At 33.6% G+C, this 23497-nt stretch overlaps 2 protein-coding genes across 5 annotated transcripts in view; one reads left to right on the top strand and one right to left on the bottom strand.

Annotated features, from left to right (window-relative positions):
• COG5 (component of oligomeric golgi complex 5) overlaps positions 1 to 23497 on the top strand; it is a 298194-nt gene that overhangs the window by 69668 nt on the left and 205029 nt on the right. The window lies entirely within an intron of this gene.
• GPR22 (G protein-coupled receptor 22) lies at positions 15874 to 21625 on the bottom strand. Of its 3 annotated transcripts, none has more exons than XM_072791558.1 (3): positions 21143 to 21625; positions 19153 to 20193; positions 15874 to 17517 (listed from the first exon to the last, which is right to left on the bottom strand). In XM_072791558.1, exon 3 carries the CDS (start codon positions 17490 to 17492, stop codon positions 16191 to 16193), a length of 1302 nt encoding a protein of 433 aa, XP_072647659.1. In that variant the 5' UTR covers positions 17493 to 17517; positions 19153 to 20193; positions 21143 to 21625; the 3' UTR covers positions 15874 to 16190. The 3 variants fall into 3 exon arrangements, with proteins under 3 accessions (XP_072647659.1, XP_072647658.1, XP_072647660.1); XM_072791557.1 differs by having other exon boundaries at positions 19250 to 20193; XM_072791559.1 differs by having other exon boundaries at positions 19927 to 20193.

Raw genomic sequence — 23497 nt, 5'->3', positions numbered from 1 at the left:
TCTGCCAAGACATGGCAGATATCTTCTAGAAGCTGGGAATTGTCCTCAGCTGACAGCCAAGAAGGAAGTGGGGATGACCTCAGTCCTTTAACCACCAGGAACTAAATTCTGCCAACAACTTGAATGAGCAAAGAAACACATTCTCTAGAACTTCAAAGGAATGCAACCATGGCAATACCTTGGTTTTAGCCCACTGGGACCCACTTTGGATTTCTAACTTCCAGAACTGTAAGTTAATAAATTGGTAGTTTTCAAGCCTCTAACTTTGTGGTAATTTGCTATGTAGCAAATAAGAAATTAATATGTATAGCATCTGTACCAAATCAGTTATCTGAAAGGAGGAGTATTTGTTTTTGTAGGAAAGAGAATGACTGATCTTTAAAAGTCTGCCCAGGAAGACAGAGTCAAAATAAAATATACTCCACCCACCCATAGTGTTTTAATGTGTCTTGTTTCTTCTCATGGAAGAAGAAAGTTCCAGAGTTATATGAGGGAACAGACACCATTTTTATACACAGATATAAAATGTTAACTGGTGGTTTTATTTATTTTTCTTTTTTAAAAAAAGATTTTATTTATTTACTCGTGAGAGACACAGAGAGTCAAAGACACAGGCAGAGGGAGAAGCAGGCTCCCTGAGGGATCCTGGGCTCATGACCTGAGCTAAAGGCAGATGCTCAACCACTGAGCCACCCAGGTGCCCCTAACTGATGGCTTAAAAGGAAACAGCTGTAATGGGATCCTACTTATATACTCCTCTGGTATCATGGCTAATGATACATTTTTCCCCCTCTATTGCTCTTAAGAAATAAATAGTGGCATCAAGTCATATTAAAGATTCTTATAGACAGATAATTTGGAATTAAAGAAAACTTTTTATTCTAACCAGACTTGCATATGCTTTCTATGCTGTTAGATATGTTTTAAACTATTCTTTGTGCTCACCTGTAAGACTGTTTTAGAGTTACACAGATTGATAAAAACCATTCTTGGTCTTTTGAACATATGTAGCATGTTTTCCCATCAGATTACAGACATGGTATGGTCTGGTTGTGAATTATAGGTGTACTTAATTTCTAACAGGTATAAGAATAATATTTAGTCAGAATCTAAAAGCAATGAGCAGAATATTTCCTATAGAGTGTCCTATGAAAGTTAGTAGCTCAAAATCATGTTTATTTTACAGAGTTCTGAGGAGTCCGTGGTATTTGGATGAAGGGAATGTTGAGTTTCTTGACTCTGAACCCTTAATTTTACTTCATTGAGAGTAATCTGCTTTTATCTTGTTTATAAATTTGGGTTTGGTTAAATAATATGAAAGAATAAGTTATATTGCTCAGAGAAGTTTAAAAATTGGTCATATTGGGGATCCCTGTGTGGCTCAGCAATTTAGCGCCACCTTCAGCCCAGGGTGTGATCCTGGAGTCCTGGGATCGAGTCCCGCATCAGGCTCCCTGCATGGAGCCTGCTTCTCCCTCTGCCTGTGTCTCTGCCATTCTCTCTCTCTCTCTGTGTGTCCCTCATGAATAAATAAATAAAATCTTAAAAAAAAATGAAAAAAAATTGGTCATATTATTTCTTGGGAGATGTATTAGATCATTGATTGAGTGATCTACAGAATCAAACCCTTGCTTGGAAGAGACTTGAGGAAGAATTTTATCTTGAGTAGATTACTCTTTAGCTAGAGTAGAGAACATGAATGGTAAAAAAGAGTAAGAGTGTTAGTAGGATAAGATGGTAATTTATTGAAATGTGCTGTATAGTGGCCTGCATCCACCAGCTTGATCCAGTTATGTTTTGGGGGTGGAAGACTATTCCAAGATAATGATCTCCTCTTTGGAAGATAAAGGAGAGAAGTAACCTCTGCCTGGTTTTCTCCAGCTATGGTAATTGCTTGACAGGTAAAGGATAGAGAGAATGTATTTTGTTTGCTGTTTCTTTATAAGGTTTGGGGATACTTAAGAGTGGTTAACTAATAGAGACTTTCTATCTAAAGCTACATAACAAAATTGACATTTTTGTGTGAGCTAACTGTTGAGCAAAAATAAAAACTGAAGTTTTGGGGAAGATTTCTACTGAGGGTAAATGAGTTACGAATAAATCTTGTTGAATGAGTATATAGAGGCTACTTATTTTAATGTAATAACCAGAGCAACACAGTATTCCTAAACTTTTCTTTCATCAAAGTAATATTCACTTTACTAACACTTTAGAGACTTCAACACATCATAAGATTATGCCATAAAATATCATAATTGTTCCTGCTATGTAATTAAGACACAGGAGAACATAGGCTTTGAAACCATCTAGACATTGGTTTAAATTCCATTTCCATCTCTGTGGTAACTGTGAATTTCAACAAAGTTAACTTCTCTCCTAGGCTTTGAAGGACTGTGGAGTAGATTTAATGAGACAGAGTTTATAGATTGCCTTTCACCTTGCTTAACATATAGTAGATCCCCCTAATACCGTTTTCTTCTTTTTCTTGGAAGTAAAGAACAAATTTGTATATTTTGAAGATCACATTGGGTATACATTGTCTGTGGTTGTGTTCTACTGTTGTAACATGCAAAAATGCTATCTTTTTTTCTCCCCAAAACCACATCATATGATGTACATTTATTGTGCATTTTTTTCTGGTAACAAGATATTGAGGTATTACTATAAAGATTTTCAAGTTAGAGATGGCTACTGGAGGAGAATAAAAAACATTTGAGAAAAGTAAATATCAAGACTCAAATTCCTACTGAAGCTAGAAGGAGTTGTATTTTTTTTTTTTTTTTAAGATTTTATTTAAGATAGCACAAGCGCAAAGGGGGTAGAGGTAGTGGCAGAGGGAAAGAGAAGCAGGCCTCTCCACTGAGCAGGGCACCCAAAGCAGGGCTTGATCCCAGGACCCTGGGATCATGACCAGAGCAGAAGGCAGGTTGTTAACCAATTGAGCCACCCAGGCACCAGGAATTGTCCTTTTTTGAGGAGCTAGAGTAATTAGTCAATAGTGATTCCTTCTTTTACAACTACATCACATAATTGAATTGAAAGTACAATGTTAATTTTTTTAAAAATAAAATTTCAGAAAAGTGATAAGGCCTGCCATTTGATTGCTGTTGGCAAGTACTGTGTTAAGTATTGTATATACTTTATCTCTTTGAAGCTTCACAACAGTCCCCTGAGTAGATATTACAATTTTACAGCTGAGGGAACAGTCTTGATGAGATTAAGTAACATTCCCAGGAGTATGTAGCTAGTACCAAGAGGACCTCTAGTTGAACTTAGTACTTATTTCTTCTGCTTGTACTCTGGTGGATGGGAACCAAAGTCCTGTGAGACAAGTGTTGTGTGAATTTAGGACTTTCATAAATTTGGAGAGGGGCTATAGCAATATTATTTGTCAGTGGAAGTTGATTTATATAACTTAAAAAAGCCCTTTTTTTTAGAGACACAGGCAGAGACACAGGCAGAGGGAGAAGCAGGCTCCATGTGGGGAGCCCAGTGTGGGACTTGATCCTGGGACTCCAGGATCACACCCTGAGCTGAAGGCAGATGCTCAGCTGCTGAGCCACCCAGGCATCCCCCCAAAAAGAATCCCCCCCAGACATTACATTTTTAAAAAATGTAATGATGCCTCCTCTCCTCCATGATGCTACCTGTACTTTTCTTTTGAACAAATGTTTGTCCCAGCTAAGATAGGAGTTTGGTTTGAGATTTCAGTGTGTTCCTTTTGAGTATTACAAGATAAAAATACATCGTAGTCAAATGTTTGCATCTTGCTTTTAACACATAAACATGGTACAATCATAACCACCTCACATCACAACTCTAGGCAGTATCATTCGTTGTCATGTGAAATATTACGTGAACTGTGCTTCCTGGAGTTGTGCAACTCACTGACCTTGGGAATAGGCAAGCATTTCACTGTATTTTTCCAACATTTAGTTTTTTTCCCCATTATCGTTTAACAAATCATCCCTCACTTCGCCACACAGTGGAAATACCCCACTATTTTATAATGCATTCTTTTATTTGTTTGATTCCTTACTGGGTTTTCTGTTACATGTCTGTTTGTCTATTCTCAATTTCCTTTTTTTAAATGTTGGGGTTAACTGGGTTTTTTTGGTTTCATTTAGTTATTTTGTGGTCACTTTTTAATTACTATTTTCTCAGTGTTTCTTTTTCTTTAAATACTTTTTAATAGGAAAATAGAATTGGACATATTGCATTTTCCACTGACATTTTTTCAAGGCTGTATGCTTGTATAATTTTGTGGGATATCTCTAATTCTATATTTGAGTGATACTAAGTTGCTACTCTTTGAATTTTAGTTATTTTCCTTTTTTTAATTAAAAAAATAAAATTTTTTTAAAGATTTATTTATTTATTCATTCAGAGAGAGCGAAGAGAGAGGCAGAGACACAGGAAGAGGGAGAAGCAGGCTCCACGCAGGAAGCCCGATGTGGGAATCGATCCTGGGTCTCCAGGATCACGCCCCAGGCTGCAGGTGGCGCTAAACCGCTGCGCCACCGGGGCTGCCCAAAAAAATAAAATTTTAATCCCAGTTAATACATAGTGTTATCTTAGTTTCAGATGCACAAAATAATGATTCAGCACTTCCATAGATCACCCTGTACTCATCATGACAATCATACTCCTTAATCCCCATCACCTGTTTCTCTCATCTCCCCACCATGCTTTCCTCTGGATTTTAATTACTCTCTATTAAATATTATGTTGTATTTTAAATCTCATGGCATGGTATCTGATGGAAGGTCTTCTGTGACAAGGGTTAAAAATGAGCGGAGTTGTATTTTAGGATGTGGAAATTGTGAGAGCTTGAGGTAGAGAGACTAGGTCAGTCTGACACAGTGGTCTGGGTGTTGAGGGCCTAAACTGATGATAGAAAGTGTAAGTATATGTATTTAGGTGCTATCATACACTGTCCAATCTAGAAAGACAGTCACTGGGCTTTGGGTTTAAATTAAATTTTTTTTTTGCCTGATAAAACACGAATATAGCCTATTTTCCAGCTTTATATCTCCCTGCTTACATATTCATAGTCTGTGCACCGGCCAAATTGAATTGTTCCCTGGCCTGGAGAATTTTTCTTGTTTCTCTGTAATTGCTCATGCTTGTGTCTCTGCCTGATATGCTATTGTTGCCCAGATGCTGTCAAAGTTCATTTCAATTGCTGTTTCCTTTCTGTAGCTTTCCCAGGTATGGTAGTCCCCTTCCCCACTTCATCTGCAGGGGGTACATTCCAAGATTCCCAGTGGATGTCTGAAACCACAGATAGCAATGAACCATAGATGCATTATGCTTTTATATATATATATATATATATATATACATATATTTATATACACACACACACACACACACACCCCCGATAAAATTTAATTTATAAATCAGGCACAGTAGGAGATTAACAGCAAGAATTATAAAAGGGAACAATTATAACAGTATATAAATATACTGTACTAAAAATTATGTGAATGTGGTCTTAAAATACTTGGTTGTCTTCTGTTGATGATAATGATGATGAGAGATACTGAGATGCCTACGTGATGGGGTGAAGTGAGGTGAATGACGTGGGCATTGTGATGTAGTGTTTGGCTGCTACTGGCCTTCAGATAAGTCAAAGGGGGGAACACTTGCTTGTGAACTGTAGTTGACTGGGGTGACTGAAATTGCGGAAAGCAAAAGTGTAGATAAGGGGGTGCTGCTGCAAATGTGCTCCCTTTACTTTGCGCCCCATTGCTCTTTGTTTATACTCTTACTGTAGTTATATTTTGCCTTGTGATACTGATGTTGACATACTTGTCTTATCACCACCACTTTTGTAAGTGCATACAACTCAAACCTTTTATGAAATGTTCAAATTTGGTCAGATGAGGGTTAAGTGCTATTATAATGGGCCATTTAAAGTGCTTTAATGATTTTTTTTAAATGTTTCCAAGATAACAGACTTGCTTATGATAGTAACTAGGATTTTACAGTTATTGATGCTTGGCAAATTCATCTGGACACTTTGTGAATCTGCCTACTAGGTCCTGTGACATATGTTATAAAGTTTTTAGAAAGATTTATGTAGTTTGAGAAGTTAGTTGTATTTAATCTAAATGGTACTGATAGAAAAATACTATATTTAAATGTAAAAGCTGTTTGTATCTTATTTCTTGTATTTAACAACAGTGATGAAGTATTTATGTGTTATCTTTTATTCTGTAGTTGAAGGCTCAGTTCTTTTAGCTCCTGTATCTGTTTGTCTTTGAATCATTGGTAGGAAGAAGATGTTTTAACGAGGATGAGATATTTCAGGCAAAGTAGATTTATCTTCAAATTAGTTGATGAATATTCAGTTCTTTAACTTGTCATTTCAGAATTCGCTAATAGCCACCTCTGTCCAAGAGTAGAGTGTTGTGATATTAGTCTTTCCATCAGCTCAAATGGTTATTCATGTTTATGGTTTTGCACTTAACTATTTTATTTCCAATTATTTTTCATAGAATTTTGTTGAGTGAGAATATTTAAAGACAGTATCCCCTCCTCTCCCCTCCCCCCCTTTTCTTTCAAGAGAGACAGCACATGCACAGAGCAGGGTAGGGGGAGAAGCAGAGGGAGAGGGCTCTAGAGAATCCTAAGCAGACTCTGCACTGAGTGCAGAGCTTGACGCAAGACTGGATCTCATGACCCTGAGATCATGACCTAAGCTGAAGTCAAGAGCCGAATGCTTAACTGACTGAGCACCCAGGCACCCCAAGGACAGTTTTTCTGAAGGCTAATCAGTCTATCTATTTCTGTTGATTAGAGAATCTCAGAAGGTTGGGGAGGGGAGGGAGGGAAGGATTAAGCACATCAGAGTGAAACTGGAGACCTTTTTTTTCATTTTTAAGAAGACCTGTCTTATTTTCATTTGAGAGTGCCACATCTTTCTTCTAGCCAGTCTGATTTGACTCCTTAGATGGTGTATGAAATGGTTGAGATCCACCGCTTTAATTTTCTAGAATCCATCCTTGGATTAAACCAGAATTATATCGTATTACTATATTATTCTTTACCATATAATTCTTTTTACTGAATTTCCCTTTAGTACCATTATTTCATGTTCTTTGAAGAAAATTATAATCAACCTTATGAGACTTTTTGCCTTTTCTGTAAGATTATTGTGGCCATTGTTATATATTGGAAGACATCAGTAACTGCTTGAGACTTCCATTGTCTTTAAGTTGTTGTAAAGGGCATCTGTCTGGCTCTTTTGGAAGAGCTTATAACTCTTGATCTCAGGGTTGTGAGTTCAAGCCCCAAGTTGGGTGTGGAGATTACTAAAAAATATATAAACTTAAAAAAAAAGAAAGATTAAGTCGATGGGGTGCTTGGTGACTCTGCTGTTGAACATCCAATTATTGATTTCAGCTTGGATCATGATCTCAGGGTCCATGCTCAGCAGGAAGTCTGTTCTAAAAGTTGTTCTTAACATAGGGGATCCCTGGGCGGCGCAGCGGTTTAGCGCCTGCCTTTGGCCCAGGGCGCGATCCTGGAGACCCGGGATCGAATCCCACATCGGGCTCCCAGTGCATGGAGCCTGCTTCTCCCTCTGCCTGTGTCTCTGCCTCTCTCTCTCTCTCTCTCTCTGTGACTATCATAAGTAAATTAAAAAAAAAAAAAAAAGTTGTTCTTAACATAAAGCAGGATATAAATAATGTGTAGCATTTACCAATTTTGCTTTCTTAAATAGTTTTTGTTTTAGTTTTGGGTTGCATTCTCTCTTGAGGATCTTAATGAATTTGTAGCTATTTGCTCCAAGGAAAAAACACATTTTCACATACCCATGAATTTTGCATCCAATTTCATTGGACTTTTGTGACTCCAGGAAACCCTAAACCCAAGTTATTTATCTGGAATATATTTTTTGGAAATGTTTTTCTATAAGGTGGTTATATCCAATTACCTGTACTGTTTTTGTATATTTAAATTGTATTCAGTAGCAGTCCATTTTCATCAATAACTTGTTACGGATTGGTTCTTTCTGTCTTTCAGTGGAAATGCTAAAAAGCAACAATGATAACAGAAGATTATATCAATGTTTTTGGAAAGAATTCTTGGTGAAACGGTTAATAAGAAATGTTCCCAGGGTGGTGTTTCTGCAATACCATTTGAAGTATTTATTGACTATCAGTGTCACTTCACTGTTATAAAACAGAATAGGAAATTAAAGTTGTCATAAATTATCAAAGAGGAACTGAATGTTCCCTAAATTGTGTTGATGGCACAAAGGAAATTACAATAACAAAGGAAAATATTTGACTTGACCCATCTACTTAACTTGAGTGATATCTGTTCAAAAGTTGCACAAAATAGAGTTTTTAGTATTTCCACTGCAAGTATTTTAAAAGTAATTCTTATCCTTTATGTATAGCATTACATTTTAATAGAAGTTTTGTCTTGAAATGTTAATAATGTACAAGTATAGTACTTAACTTTTGGACAGAATAGAGTAACATTACAATAAACGGTAGCTGTGCAGTTTTATAATTAACAGTATTTCGTTTGAATAAAGTAAAAGTAAATAGCACTTTATAGTGTCATGTTTCATGTTTGGTACCATTTTCTTTTCTGAATGTATAGTTTTTAAAGGAAACTTTTTGCCTAGGTAACTTCTTTTAGGGACATAAAACTTTAGGAAGACAGCCTCGGCTCCAACCCAGTCTTAACCTCCTAGCTGTGTAAAGCCGAGCAGGTCACCTAACTTCTTGGGGCATGTTTTCTCATCCAGAGAAAAAGTATTAGGAAGACTTTTGTAAGAGGATAGTCTAAAGAATTAAAACAGCAACTCATTTCTCACGGACAAGACTGAACACTGCAGATTGGGATAGTGTGTGGAATTCTAGAGGGACAATCAAAATTCAGTCTTATTTCAGGTTTTTATTTTATTTTTAATTTTTAAATTTTTATTTTATTTTTTTATTTCAGGTTTTTAATGCTATTGGTCAACAAGCCTTGCAATATACCTACTATATGCCAAGTATTGTGCTATGTGCTGGACATTGTTCTAAGTCATTAATATTCATATTTCCATATTTAATTTCCTCCTAACATGAAAATAGTGTTGGGATGATTAACAATTAAATATGTTAAAAGGGAAACGCCTAGGAAAGAGGGCACCAGTTGAGTATAGGTCATCAATTCTTGAAAGACCAACTAAATAAACTGTGTACGGCTGTGCTCATTCACTTAAGCAACAGCATTTATTAAGCAATTATGCACTTTCTTGACAATGCTGCACATATAGACCCTCACCTCTCTCTCCCTTACTGTGTTTTACTTTATTATTTTAGTATATGTGCCGCTGAAGCAAGCACTGTGCTTTACTTTCTCTTAGCACTTACCATCATCTATAAGTTCAGTGAAAGCCAAGCTTCATTGGTTCTTATCCCTACATGTGGCACATAATAAATGCTCAATAAATAGTTCCTGGATGAATAAGTGAATAGATGAGTGAATACATAAATAAAATTTTCGTTCTTAGGAAGCAAATGTCCTGCTGGATTATAGTATATATAATTCAACTAAAATTTTATTGGTTAAAATAATGTAAGCTTAAACATTTTTTTCTTCAGGAAAGCATTATGACCTGAACTGAGTCCAGAGCTATTTCTGTATATTTTCATTTATCAGTACTTGACTGTCACTTTTTTTTTAAAAGATTTTATTTATTTATTTATGAGACTCACAGAGAGAGAGAGACAGAGACAGAGACAGAGAGGCAGAGACACAGGCAGAGGGAGAAGCAGGATCCATGCAGGGAGCCTGATGGGGGACTCCATCCCCAGTCCCCAGGATCACGCCCTGGGCTGAAGGTGGCGCTAAACCGCTGAGCCACCAGGGCTGCCCTTGACTGTCACTTTGATACATAGTGTATCTTCTAGTATAGAAAGTAGTGGTTCTTAAGCTTTAGCCACAAATCACCTGAGAGTACTTATTAAAACTTACTAGAACTGCAACCACAGGTATTTTGATTCATTAAGTCTGGGGTTGGGGGCAGAAATTGTACCACAGAATATTCTGATATAGGTGAGTTACATTTTCAAAAATACTCTCCTAAACAAGATACATGGGGTCAGAAGTTTAAAAATGGTTCCTTTCAATTTCACTAATATTTACTTATCAGTTAGGATGTATCAGGCACTTTTTGGAGAAGTATTATTACAGTAGTATTATAGGCTATTGTATTGTGTGGATTAAAGAGTTTTATAAAGTTAGGTAGCTACAGTTTGGTAGCATTTTGTTGCTTTTAAGAAGAGATAGTTGGAAAAAATTTAACAACAAAAAAGTCTACAGTTATTAAGAATTGGGGAAAAAATTTAAAATATAGACTAAATTTGGTTTGTTACATTTTAACCTATTTTAAGATATTAGCAATATTAGAGTGAAATACATATCTTTGGGTGACGATCAATATACAATATGTGAAATATACAATATGTGACCTGGGATTGTATGTAATATTAATGGCTGTGCTATATAGATACAGCATATGTATATTTATGGTACATATATAGTGTCAATCTCATGTATTTCTCACTCTTATAGTCTGTATCTAATATGGTCAGAACTCTCATTTGTTAGCATTAACATTTAAAAAATTGTATGTTAAAAATTTTCATTTTGCATCTACTATTATTTGTCCATACGTGTCTGAGTGGAAAGCAATTGTCTATGATCTTAGTAATTAGACTAAAAGATTCTCTTGCTCCTTTTACTTTCTGCCTTCAAAAATTGGTGAATGTGCTTTGGTAGACTGCCTTGCTTAATGCCTCTCAGAAATATATGACATATTGCTTTCATGGAAGCAGGGTGAGAAAAATGACCTCAATCCCAGATAGACTCAGCTCTCCTCCTTTATCTTACTTGATGCTTCAGGGTTTGATAGTGGTAGGAGTTGATATTGGTGGCAGTGACAGGAATGACAGCACTTTTTACCACTTGCTGGTGGAAGTACAAAGCTGTCATGCTTGAAAGCCATGGATACAGCTTATAGAGGTCTGTTTAAAAAATGTGTGAATAGAAGGGTAGAGATACTTAGAATTATTTTCACACGTTATTTTATCATGACCAAGGGGAGAAATATTGTGTTTAAGTTTTGCTCAGCTCTTTCTCTTCTACAAAAAAGTAAAAGCTTTCATATTAAGATGAGACTAGTTTTTCCATTTACTTTTCCATCTCAGTATCTACCTGTTTCAAAAGTTTGAGTTGTTGTAACATCCTAATTTTTATTCTACTTTGTGTCAGACAATGTGTTATTATATTACTAATCTGCCCAGTCTGTTAACTGGGATTTCTTTTAAAAAAAATTGCTTTCATTGTTTTGAATGCTAAATTGTTAATTCATCTTCAAATGGATTTTCTTCTGTGAACTCTAACCCACAATTCTATATTCACACTTTATTTCTCTAAGTGCTGAATCTCTCTGGGTATTTTAGATCTTTTCCCTGCCTTGTCTAGGTTTAATTATCTCCTCTCCCTCATCCCCCGCCTTTTATAATATGGTCTGAGGTCTACTTTCCCCGAACATATTATTAGTCATCTCATGTTTAGCTTTCTTGACTTCATTGCTGTCCTGTAGGGAGCTTGCTTACATTCATAAGGAGAATATACAAGTGTACTTTTCTGAGAAGTAAAAAAAAAATAAGCTCCAAAAGTTTGCTTTAGTTTTTTTCTTTCTCATCTTATTTAGTGAAAAGGAAGAAAAAAATAGATTATTTTATGTCTTTTTTCCTTGCTTCTTCTATTTAGAAAAATAACCTGTCTCACAATTTGACAAGTTACTTTTCTTACCTTTTTCAAGATGACCTTGAAGTTAGCTCAAAATCATTTAATGATAATAGAAAAGGGTTTAAGTATTTGATATTTTATTATTATCATTTTTTAGAAATACTGCTCTATGTTTTTTAGTTTTTAAAAATTATTTTTAAGCAACCATTAACAAAGAATGAAGGAGACATGTATATAATGAGTTGGATAGATACTCATAATTATTAGGAGCAATATAAGATTTATATTTTTTACTTTATATACCTTTGTGTTTTCACATTGTTTATAACTTTGTAATTAAAAAATTAAGAAAGTATGTGGTTAGTGGAAAAACTGAATAAGCCAATATGCAAAATATAAAGTAGATATTTTAAAACATCAATTTGAAATTTTCATTTTGAATAGTTTATAATAACTAAAACATTCTTGAATAATGTTATTTTACTTAATTGAATTTTTTGCTTTGCCAGAAATTCTTTTTGTTTTTGTCCTCATTTTCTGTGTACTTTATGAGAACATAATTTAAAAGTTCTTAGATTATTGAGGATAATCTAGTTTCATATGGTCTTTTTTTAGCCATCATTTTAAATTCTTCAATTTCTTATACCAGTTATCTTTTTAGTCAGTTGACATACCCCATTGATTCTGCCTTCATATGGCCTGTCACACGTTTGCTCCTTTGCACAGCTACTGCCAGCACTTTTTGCCAGGCCTTTCATTACCTGTCAGGGTGATCACCGATGCTTCCCATCTTCTGTGTCTTACCCAACCAACAATTTGGTTTTTCAGCTTTCTGATTTGAGACTTACCCAATGAAACCTTTCTACATATTGCTGATTGATTGATTGATTGATTGATTTGTAGCCCATTTATCATTGTATTATTCCCCTGCTCATATAGCTTTGCTGGTAGTATTTAAAGCCTTCTTTCTGTCTTTGGCCCCAGTTTAACTTATCAGATCAACTTTTCACTACTGTATTACTTTTCAAAGATAGCAATTTACTATTTCAAGATTTGCTTCAGTAGTTTTCCTCAACAATGCTTTTATGTATATTGTTCTTAAATCCAACATAATTTCTTTCTTTTTAAGTCTATTAAGAACTTTGCTTTTTTCTTAAAAAGGCATTCTGCCTTTTTGTCAGTATTGCCAGACTTTTAGCTTCCTTGATTCTAGGTCCAGGGTAATGACTTTATTCCATATGAATGTGCATATCTGCCATAGCGCCTTCTACATTGTAAGGATTCAAATATTATATGAATTACAGAGCTTACTTAAGTGTATAATCAAGATTTAATGAAACTAAAAGTTTTATTGACTGGAAAGTAATCTTCAAATTACTGTGTTGACTAAAGCCTAAGTATCTGTTTTCTTATCTTTTAGGTTTTTACCTTTCAGTCTAATCTCAGTTCAATGAGAAGTTTGACTTTAAATGCCCAGAGAACTTAGATTTTACTGTTAATTTATTTGGGGGATTAAAAAATAGACCACACACCTAAAAACTGACCTACCATGGTGAGAAGTGCAGAAATATTATGAATGGCATTTATAAAAGCACAATTATAAATTTTTATAATAGGTTTGGGGCTAATTGGTAGAATAGCAAGCAAAAGAGTTCCATACCTTATTGAGCTCTTGTTTGGTTAGTTTTTAAAATAATAGTTTTTACTTCTATGGTTTTGAAGAATTAACTCAATTAGCCGTATATAAATTGATGCCCGTGTCTGTGTTTTATGGCATATGGGTGGAAAAATATCATTTTAAGAAGGATCCCATATTGAGTTTGCTATTACCTCTAATTCTTTTGTACTTACAATTTTCATTCTAACATGAAAAATTGGCATTAGTATTTTTTCCCATAAAATTATTAGAAATACAGTGAAAGACATACACATTTTGGTGAAGCCCATCATGAGAAAAATAAAACTACTTTGCCTTTTCATAGAACAAACACTTTTTTTTTTTCATAGAACAAACACTTAATAAAAAAAGTTGTCCAAGCTTCTCATTCTCTCATTTAAGCTGAGGTCAGTAATTGTAAGCCTATTTGTGACCTGTTTTTAAAAGCTGAAATTTTAACATAAATATTATTTTGGTTTACATATTTTATACTATTTAACATTAAAAAGCTATTAGAAGTTATTTGGCAGGTATGAATTTTCTTTGTTGTAAATCACTGAGTGTACTTTTGTATACCTGAAAGTTCATTATTGGAGGGCAAAAATGCTTATTAATTGTCTGTTCCAGTGTCAAATGTAGAAATAATAACAGTTTAGAAGGCAACATTATAATATTTGCCATTTATTACTTATTTTGTTAGATTTCTTATTACAGAGAACAAGAGGGCATGAAAGCAATTTAGGCAAATATATTTAAAAATGTTTTTTAACCAAGTTCTTTGGCATGCTTATAGACTTGAAGATTAAAAATATTTAAAACACAAAGGGTTTCTCTTAATATGAAAATTCTAAAATAGTCTAATTTTTATGAAGATTATAAAACTAAATACAATTATATTTTTTGCTTGGAAGTTTAAGTATAAAATTAGTTTAAAAAATTTTAATGGCTGTATTAGGAGAAATTCTGTGCCAAAGATGTTTATTGAATGAAAATGATTTTAATATCATTAACTCTGAAGTCTTAATTACTCTACAGGGTTCCGAAAAATGTCTTACTTTCTTATGCTACGTTTTGTCAAATTGAAGCATTTCTTTAATTCCATAAAAGTAGAAAACAAGACAGAAGGATACTGTTCTTTTGCCAATATTTGACATTTTAACATTATCAGAAATAAATCACTATTACAATTCCCATGTAACCTCAGTGAATTCAAGGTATTGCATGGTGCTCATTTCCCCCAAGGATTAATGTATTCAGTAAACTACACTGGGTCAACCTCAAGTTCCCTTATTTACATAAAAATGATGTATTATTGAATTGTTTGACAAAATTTTATGAAAAATGAGTTGCTACTTGATTTAATGGATACAGTGTTTAAAAATAGGACGAAAAGTTGTCCAGTGAATCAGCTATACGGTAGTAAGTACTGTATTTGCCTATTTTAAGTAACGTAACTTATTGCTATTTTTCTGATACAGAGACCAATTAGCCCTCATTGCTAGATTTTGGATTATAACAGTTGGAAAATATTTGTTATGAGATTCCCAAACCTGTTATCTGTAGTTAGGATTAATAATTTGATAGTTTTCCAACATGAATTGAAAATGTGAGATACAAAGATTAAAGTTAAATTGAGTGATATAGAATAAAAACTTGACAAGAATTTATTGCCATTTAAATGATTTTAAGAGTGGAAATAGAACTGTTGTATTTTGAAACATTTGGAAGCTATGATGGCACAGTAGCCTTGTGTAAATTATATTACTCTAAAGTTGCTATATATCTAAAATTAGAATTTGTTGGCTTTGTGAAGCTTCTCTACAATGATAGTCTTTTTTTCTCTTTTATTCATATTATAATAATTGACTTCTGTTATACAAAATGACTGACTTGAATAAAGTTAGGAAGTTAGTTTATTTTAATGCACTGGTTTTTACCAGTATACTATATTAAACCAGAGCATTTGGCTTAGACTCAAGCAAAGTGAGGAAGGAAGAAAGGCTGGTGCTTTAGTTTTCTTCCTTCCTTATTGTCAGTTTATTTGTATATTTATAGGCATAGTATCCTTAATCTTAGAAATTCAAACTCTTTTTCATAATAAACTTAAATTTCAAAGTTTCCCTATCTTAGAGTGTATATATACAGGGTTGTTTCTTGGTTCTTAAATTTTAAAATCCTGATAAATCTTACAATTTTCTGCATTCAAAAAATTACCATTTTACATGTAGTTCATTATTTTGATGCATCAAATATTATAGCAAGTAGACTATACCAGAAAACATAATAGAGTGACATAGAAAATCCTGAATTATTTTGATTTTTTTTGGAGCCCATAATTTTTGTTCTTCTTAAAGTGCTGTTCCACTGGTCATTATATAAATATATCTATAGTTTGTGGCTTAGAAACAAATACACCTCATTAAAAAAAGCAAGGATATCTGTGTCAGTTACATTTTAAAGTTATACACTGTTTTAAGGCTATGTATTTATTATTTAGAAAATATGACTTACACGAATATCTTCTGATGGACATGATATTGACAAAATATACACAATATTACTTTAACAAACTGCCATGCAACAAATACATTGTAATGAAGAAATTGAATATATATGACCTAATCTAATCTTGACATTTACATTGAAAATTTACAACATAACCAATACTTAAAATGTTTTTTCTTCTGTTTGGCAGTAATTTCATTTTTTTACAGTTTAAATGTAAAACTTCTGCATGTGGGCTTAATGAAACTTAGGTGTTTCCCTAGTCTGTGACAACCTGAGGTACTAAACATTTTTCTCTTATTTCACTATCTTCAAAGGTAATTTTTTTGTTCCTTTTAGGATCTATCCAGGAATTGTGTATTACAGCATTATTAGGCATAGGATCAGCTTCCACTATGGAAACAACTCGCTTTTTCATTTTGCTTTTCAAGACCTTCTGAAATTTTTGTCTGGTGAATGCATATAATAAAGGGTGAAATACAGTTGTTCCATAAGCCATGACTAGAAAACACAACCTTAGTTTTACTAAAAGGTCACTTGGGCCTACGCATAAAATGGTGGTATTCAAAACAGAAATTGGTGTCCAGCAGAGAAGAAATGTAGAAATAATCAATAAAGACATCCTGAAGACTCTTTTTTGCCTTTCTCGTCGTTCACGGTGTCGTTTCACAGCTCGCCGGAGGGCAATTATTACAGAGACTGAAGTTCTCACGCCAAAGACCACATTTCTCCCACCACTGCTTTGTGACATGTCTGTGGTCTCATGTTGTGTGGTTAGAGAGATTGTCTTTTTCTTTCTTGCTTTCTTCTTCTGCCCTGTTGAAAATCTTGTGCCTATTCGAATATTAAGAGCCTGAAGGATTTTGGTGTATGTGATTAACATGACTATGACAGTGAAAAAGAATATCGGGATCTGTACTAGCAGGTGATAATACATTCCCAGTTCAGTGTAGTATTCATTTGTACTGACACACAAAAGCGTCTTGTTTTCCCACGTATTTCCACTTTGAAGACTGAAAAAATTTACCTCAATAAAGGGTATCAGGAAAGAGAAAAATGAAAAAATCCAAATGGATATCATTAGCATTACAGCTCTGCCCATTGTCAGAATTCGGTTTGCAGGTTTTACAGAGATGTCATATCTGTCCAAAGTGATAGCAAAAACGTTGATTGCTGTTGAGACACTTGCAAAAGATACACAGGCCTCATGGAAACAGCAGATGAGAGCAGTGTTACTCTCCAGTGAAAGCAGAAGGATAACTATAGTTAGAGGAATACATCCCACACAAATTATTACATCAAGTACATGAAGATTCATTGTAATAATGTTACTGACAGAGTTGATTAAGTTGGATTTCATGCAGTAAAGTACCAATACGGTGAGGTTGCTGCCAAGTCCCAACACAATTTCTAACATAAGAAATCCGGTGAGAGACACTTGAAAGCTTAATGGATATGACAGTGGTTGGTACATATTGGTGTCGATGTCATCAATGTCATCTCGCACTGTAATGTTAGATTCAGACTGCATGTTGATTTCCAGAATGGGAGAAAAACACATTCTTTTGGAGCAGTTGGTGTTTTCCCTAGAAAGTGAAATAGAATAAACTCTTTGATATTTGGCAATTTAAATGACGTATAAAACATGTGTTCCTTGTAAAAAAAATCTTTTTATTGTGTACTTGGCTTAATTTTTAAGTTTCTAAATTATGGCAGAGGTAAAATTAGGAGATAACAAGATTGCATTGTTTTGACGTAACAGAAAATTGGATTCTCCCTTTGAAGATAACTGTATGGGGAATGCTATATAGTTCAAAATTAATGTCCTAAAAAGATTTTCCTCATTTGAGTTTTTCAAGCTTATGGAGATACAGTATATTTTTGTACAATTAAACTACCCAGTATGCAAAACTAATTTTAGTCCAGTGTTTTAAGATTTCATTTTAAAGTGTTGTGAGTAGGTGGGTAATAACGCTATTTTAATATGTTCTAGCATAATTAGTGTAGGTGTAATTATTCTCGTGAGATTTCAAATGAACAGGACAAGTGTTCATTTAAAATGATAAATGGCACAGAGCACTAGTTTGAAACCATTTGTCCCTATTCTTGGTTGAAATTCGTATTCAAGAGTCTACAGTGTGCTTGAGGATATTTAGAGCTATTTCCCACAGAAGTAGGCAAGTGGTAAATATTACATATTTTGTAGTGAAAATGCTCACTGAACTTTATAATGGACAAACCTGTGTTATAAAAATTCGACGAAAAAGGACATTATCTTAACCACCACAAAACTTGGTAAAAGAGTACTAATCACTCCAGTGAATGATTTATGATTTTGTGACCACACCCTCTCATTTATTGTGGGAGGGGTAAATTGAAATTAATAATATCATCTTAAGAAGTGACGATTTTTGGAGTGGTTTAAAAGAATATGTCAGTTGATTTTATTTGTTTAAACAGGATTTTAAGGTAAAACATGAAATTTTGGAAAAGGGGTATCTAAAGCTCATTTTCTGAGGAATCTTTTAGAGTTACACATTCCCTGTAAAATCTTTTGTACAAATCACCCAGTGTGTATAATTTTGAGGAAAATTAAAAAAAGAACTCTTTTGCTAATTCATGTAAATCTATATTTTAATGTATAGAGGTTTAGAGTAATTTATAAAAATAATGTCTGATTTTGTGGGCTAATATGTCAGTAATGAGTATATTCAGTTAAAATATAAAATCATACAACCAACTATATTTCACATTTCAAGTACAGCATTTTGACTACAAAATCATAATCAAACATAAACTATAAAGGCTATAATAATTTCCAAAATTCATGTTAATCTTTCACTTGATGTAACCTTTGACAGACTTTAGAATACAATTTTATTTATGCATGTAACTTTAGGGGCGATATTTCAGAAACACAGATGATAACATTATCAATTCCTTTTTAAGCTTGGTATAAAGTATCACTAGAGGTATATACTCAAGTAAGTGAAGGTCTTAGCTAACATGAAATCCTATGAAAATGAAAAATTTTAAGTGTGCCAAATTTTTGGAACTGACAGATTAAACATCAGGTCTCTGTCACATCAGTTAGATTTATAATTAAATAAATTTAGCATGCCAACTTAGTAACTAAGTAAAATGCATCTCCTCTAGAGCAGGATTTTTTTCTTTTGTAAATGTTAAACAGCGTGGTGGGGTGCATGCATCTTCTGACCTACCTGTTTGCTGTTGCCTTATGGGCCTTTTGGCTCACTATAGCAGTTTTTCACAAATTGATACATGATGTCATTGACAAATTTTGACATGAATTTTTACCTGACAACAGTGAAGGAGCTGTATTTTATTTCATGTCTTGTAGAAATTCTTTCATTTTCTCTCCAGTACTTCAAACTGTATGAATTGTGAGATTTAGTTGGCTGATGGATTTCTAAAGACCAGTACAAAATACTTGTGTTTGTTTTGCCTTAAAAAGTCACGACCAAGAGAAACTTCCTCAATGATAGGAATTATATTTCCCTCTGAGGGAATATATGATAGTGTCTCTTTATTTTCCAGAACATGTGAAAACAAAAAAGGAAACATACGATTTCTAGCTTCTAAAATGTATTTAGACATCCTTTTGTTACAAATGTATATCTGTTCCTATAGCAGTCCTCATTAGTTTGAAATGATTTCTTGATCACATAACTTGCTTTATATTATAAATCCAGTCCATGTTCTTTTGATAAAAACCATCTGCTATTTAATTTGATTTGTTTTCATTAGAAGAGGATACATAGTCATAAAACTTAGATGAAAAAATCCTTTAGCAATATCAACTGCTACGAATATCTGAATATTTAGTGTAGAAAATACTTGATACAGCTTTATTTAGCTTGCTCCTAATGCATGGCATTTTCTTTTTGGCAATCTGTGCCTCATTGTTTCTTCAGAAATCAGCTCCACAATCCTGGTATGTTAAAGTATAAACTTCCCCCTTTAAAAATGCTCACCATTTTGTTTTCAGGCTTTTCCAGTTAAATTGTTTTTCTTTTTGTGTCTCTTTTATACAGAATCTTCTTATGATGATGACTGTCCATGTGTTATATCCCAGCAGTAATGTGGCCCTGTATTTTCTGGGTTTAACTCCTTAGTGTCTTAAATTCATGTGTTAGAAGAATAAAATCCTGCAGTTTATGGTTGAGACATCTAGGGAGATGCTTGATCAGATGCATTCTTCATATTGTCAGTTGTAAATACTGAATTAGCTGCTGTGGGCCCTTGTGAAAAAGAAAAAAATAGTTAAAAAATAGGGTTCCTAATAATGTCCAATTAACTCAAAGTTACTTTAGTTTTGTTGACTTCCAACACCATACACAGTATTCGTTATCAAAGTAAGCCAGCTGTATTATTAGAGCCACAACTTCTACATAAATTTAAGGATTCCTTTATTTTCTTTTCTGAACAGAGATTGCAAATGTTATGTTATTTAATAACAGAGGTAACATTATAAATATAACTGTGAAGGAAAAGCTGCAGTTTTAAGACAAATTTCTGCTCATTTAAGAAGCTAACCTGTGTTTTCAGAGATTATGAGCAATTAGTATACACTAAACATACCGTCGTTCTCTCTTGTCTTTATAATAAATTTAACACTATTTCCTACTGGAAAATATTGTAGCTTGCTTAATTATTAGCACACAGTTTGAATGTTAACTGATTAAAACATTTCACGGTAAGATGCTATAAATTTCCACTGATGAAGTTGTTCATGTAGTTGAAATGTAAAAGGCAATGCAAAATGTAACTGCAAATTAAATAATTTTCAATGAACATGCCCAATAATGAACTTAACCTAAAACTGAGTAATAAATAATAACTAAATAGTAAACCTGGTTCTTTTAAGAAATATAAACATTTTTGAGCACTTGAGAAAAACTGTGCAGATGACATTCAGAATATTTAGTAGGTCTGAAGTGACTTAAAAGCTGGTATCTTCGTAGTGAATCAACAAAGAAAAATTTTTGGTATTTAACATTGCATCCTAAAAAAATTACATTTAAAATGTTATGTCTTAAAAGAAATAGATCTAAAAAAATACATGTTTAGCAATGAATAGAATTAAGCAAATAAACTGTTAAAATTTAGGTTGAAATTTTTCAAAGTAATTTTACCCCACTATGCCAGTTCAAAAGCAGCTGTATACTGTAATAAGGGAACACATCTTACCTCCGCTAAAGATTTGATACATTCCTGATGTAGTTGAAGCGTTTCCAGTTTTGATTGATTCATTTTGTTCACTTGTTAGCAGAGGACTGGGGGAAGAGGGTCATAAACATCTCTTCAGAAAAGACCTTAATGAAAATATGTGTCTGTACTGTGCCATTGTCTCAGCAGTACTGCTAATGTATGGAACGTGTGGTGCTGCTTAGAGGCTGCTGCAGTCTCACTCTTCCTACTGTGGAATCAATAAGCATCTGAAAAACGTAATGAAGTAATTGAACATACTGAAGGCTTCTTGTCTCCAGAGACAACATTTAGATTCAGTCTCTCTAAAAAGGAATGGCACTGCTTTTCAGAGGAAAGCCTGTTCTGGGCAGCTTTTGCAGAATGACAGCCTACCTTGTCGCTTCTCTCCACTGCAGAGAGATGCAGTGCATTCACTAATTTTGATTGGTCAGTTGTATTGGGCTTAAACTGTGCTTCATATGTATAGCAGGGATTCCTCTCCCCCCCCACTGTTTTATATAAGGGTGTTTTTTTAAAAGGCTATATTTATAAGTGGTTGTATGCTGCTCTTAAATAGAATATGAGTAAATTAGTCTTTTAAAAATGTGTATTCTATTTTGGGTTTGTTGTTCACTTATGCCAAACATTAAAAGATGCAGGGAGGTGGAGGGGGGCAAGAAAGAATTACACGGTAAAAAGTGTATATTCTTTTTGAAGCCTAGATGATTGCACTCCAGAATATTTTTGTCATATATATGTTTTTGGTTGAAATTCTTTGTTCTACAAATAGAAAGCCACTGCATCTTTACTGTGAACCACATTGAATTTCAACTAGTTTGTTTGTATTCAAGTCATCTTCTCTGTGTATTTCAAATTGGTGTTAGCATCTCAAGGTGTTAAACATTGTTATGACTACCGTATTCATTCAGGTATTCATTCATTCCATTCATTCATTCAAAATATTAATGAGATTGATCCAAGATGTTTTACCCTAGAATATTTTTTAAAAATTCTATTGCTATTAGCATAGTCTCAACATATAAAGATTTAATCATGTGCTTTCCTTTCAAATTACTTTTATCTTCACCTTTGGTAACCCTTTTATTTAGTGGGTATATACTGATCATTTGCCATAATATTTTATTTCAACTGGGTGTTTCTGTTTTTAACCTTTTAATGGATTGCTATGCCTTAAATATGATATGTAGCTGTTTGCTGATGTTATCGGGTAAACATACCAGTAAAGGAAAAACGAAGTTAGTTATGTGTCTTAATAGGTTAAAAGGCTAAATTATTTTAAGATAGATAGGTTGTCAAATGAATAAAAGCAAGTATAAGTAATTAACTTAAAATATTACTTTAAAATTAAATTTCTATTAACTTTGCTTACCTGTTCTAAGTATTGAGGAAAATGCTTTTTTAGCTTTGAGTATATAAAGTGGCTGGATTCTATATCAGTTGACAAAATAGAAGACCTTGCAAATGACTGAATTATTAGAATGTTGATCATAACTTATTTTTATTATTTTAGGACTATTAATATTCATTTTTAAAATGTATGCTAAATTTTCAGTTTGTAACTGGAATTCTTTTATAATTTTAGAAAGCAGTATACATTTTTGTAATCTTCTGGTAGTATTTAAGCTTCACAGGTAGGGAAGCTGAGTAGTATATGAATTTTGAATTGTATTTGTATAGAAGTTGAGAGTAATGTGGTAGAAAATTTTGTTGTGAATTCCTGAAGTTTTATGCACAGCTTTGGGAGGCAAGGCTTTAGTAGTGCTAAAAATTAAAATACTGTTGTGCTACTTTCTATGCATTTTGAAGGTTGCAGAAAAGGATGTTGTTAGAATGCCAACCATGTTGAAAGATAGTGTGCAAGGACATGCACACACAATGTTATTTTAAGCTTCAGACTGACACCAGAGCTTCAAACTAAAATTGGAGAAAACATATTAGCATCAATTGAAACTTGTGGTGGGAGTAAGAAATCATTAACATAGTAAAATACACAGTGATTTTCTTCCAAAGAGTTAAAATATGCTTATGTTTATCCTCAAAATATCTCTGTGGAGTAGGGGCAACCAAGGAACAAAGTTTAATGACTTGAAAAAGTCTAGGTAAGTTACTAGCAGAGCAGTGTTAGAATTCGGTAACCTCCTCGCCCCGCCTTCCCCCACATCTCTGGAAAATTCTGAAGATACTTGGGACTTAGAATTGGATGATCTGGGTTCAGTCACTGCTTATTAGTTATATGACTTTTGGCAAGTCAGGCATTCTTTGGGACACAATATAGCTTTGATTCTTTTTGTTGAAGTTTATTTCCGTTTCTGTTTCTTTATTTCTGTTTTCTTT

This window comes from Canis lupus, chromosome 21 (assembly GCF_048164855.1).
Source record: "Canis lupus baileyi chromosome 21, mCanLup2.hap1, whole genome shotgun sequence".
NCBI classification, from domain to species: Eukaryota; Metazoa; Chordata; class Mammalia; order Carnivora; family Canidae; genus Canis; species Canis lupus.
Note: the sequence above shows the minus strand (reverse complement) of the source record. Positions and strands in the feature narration are given on the sequence as shown.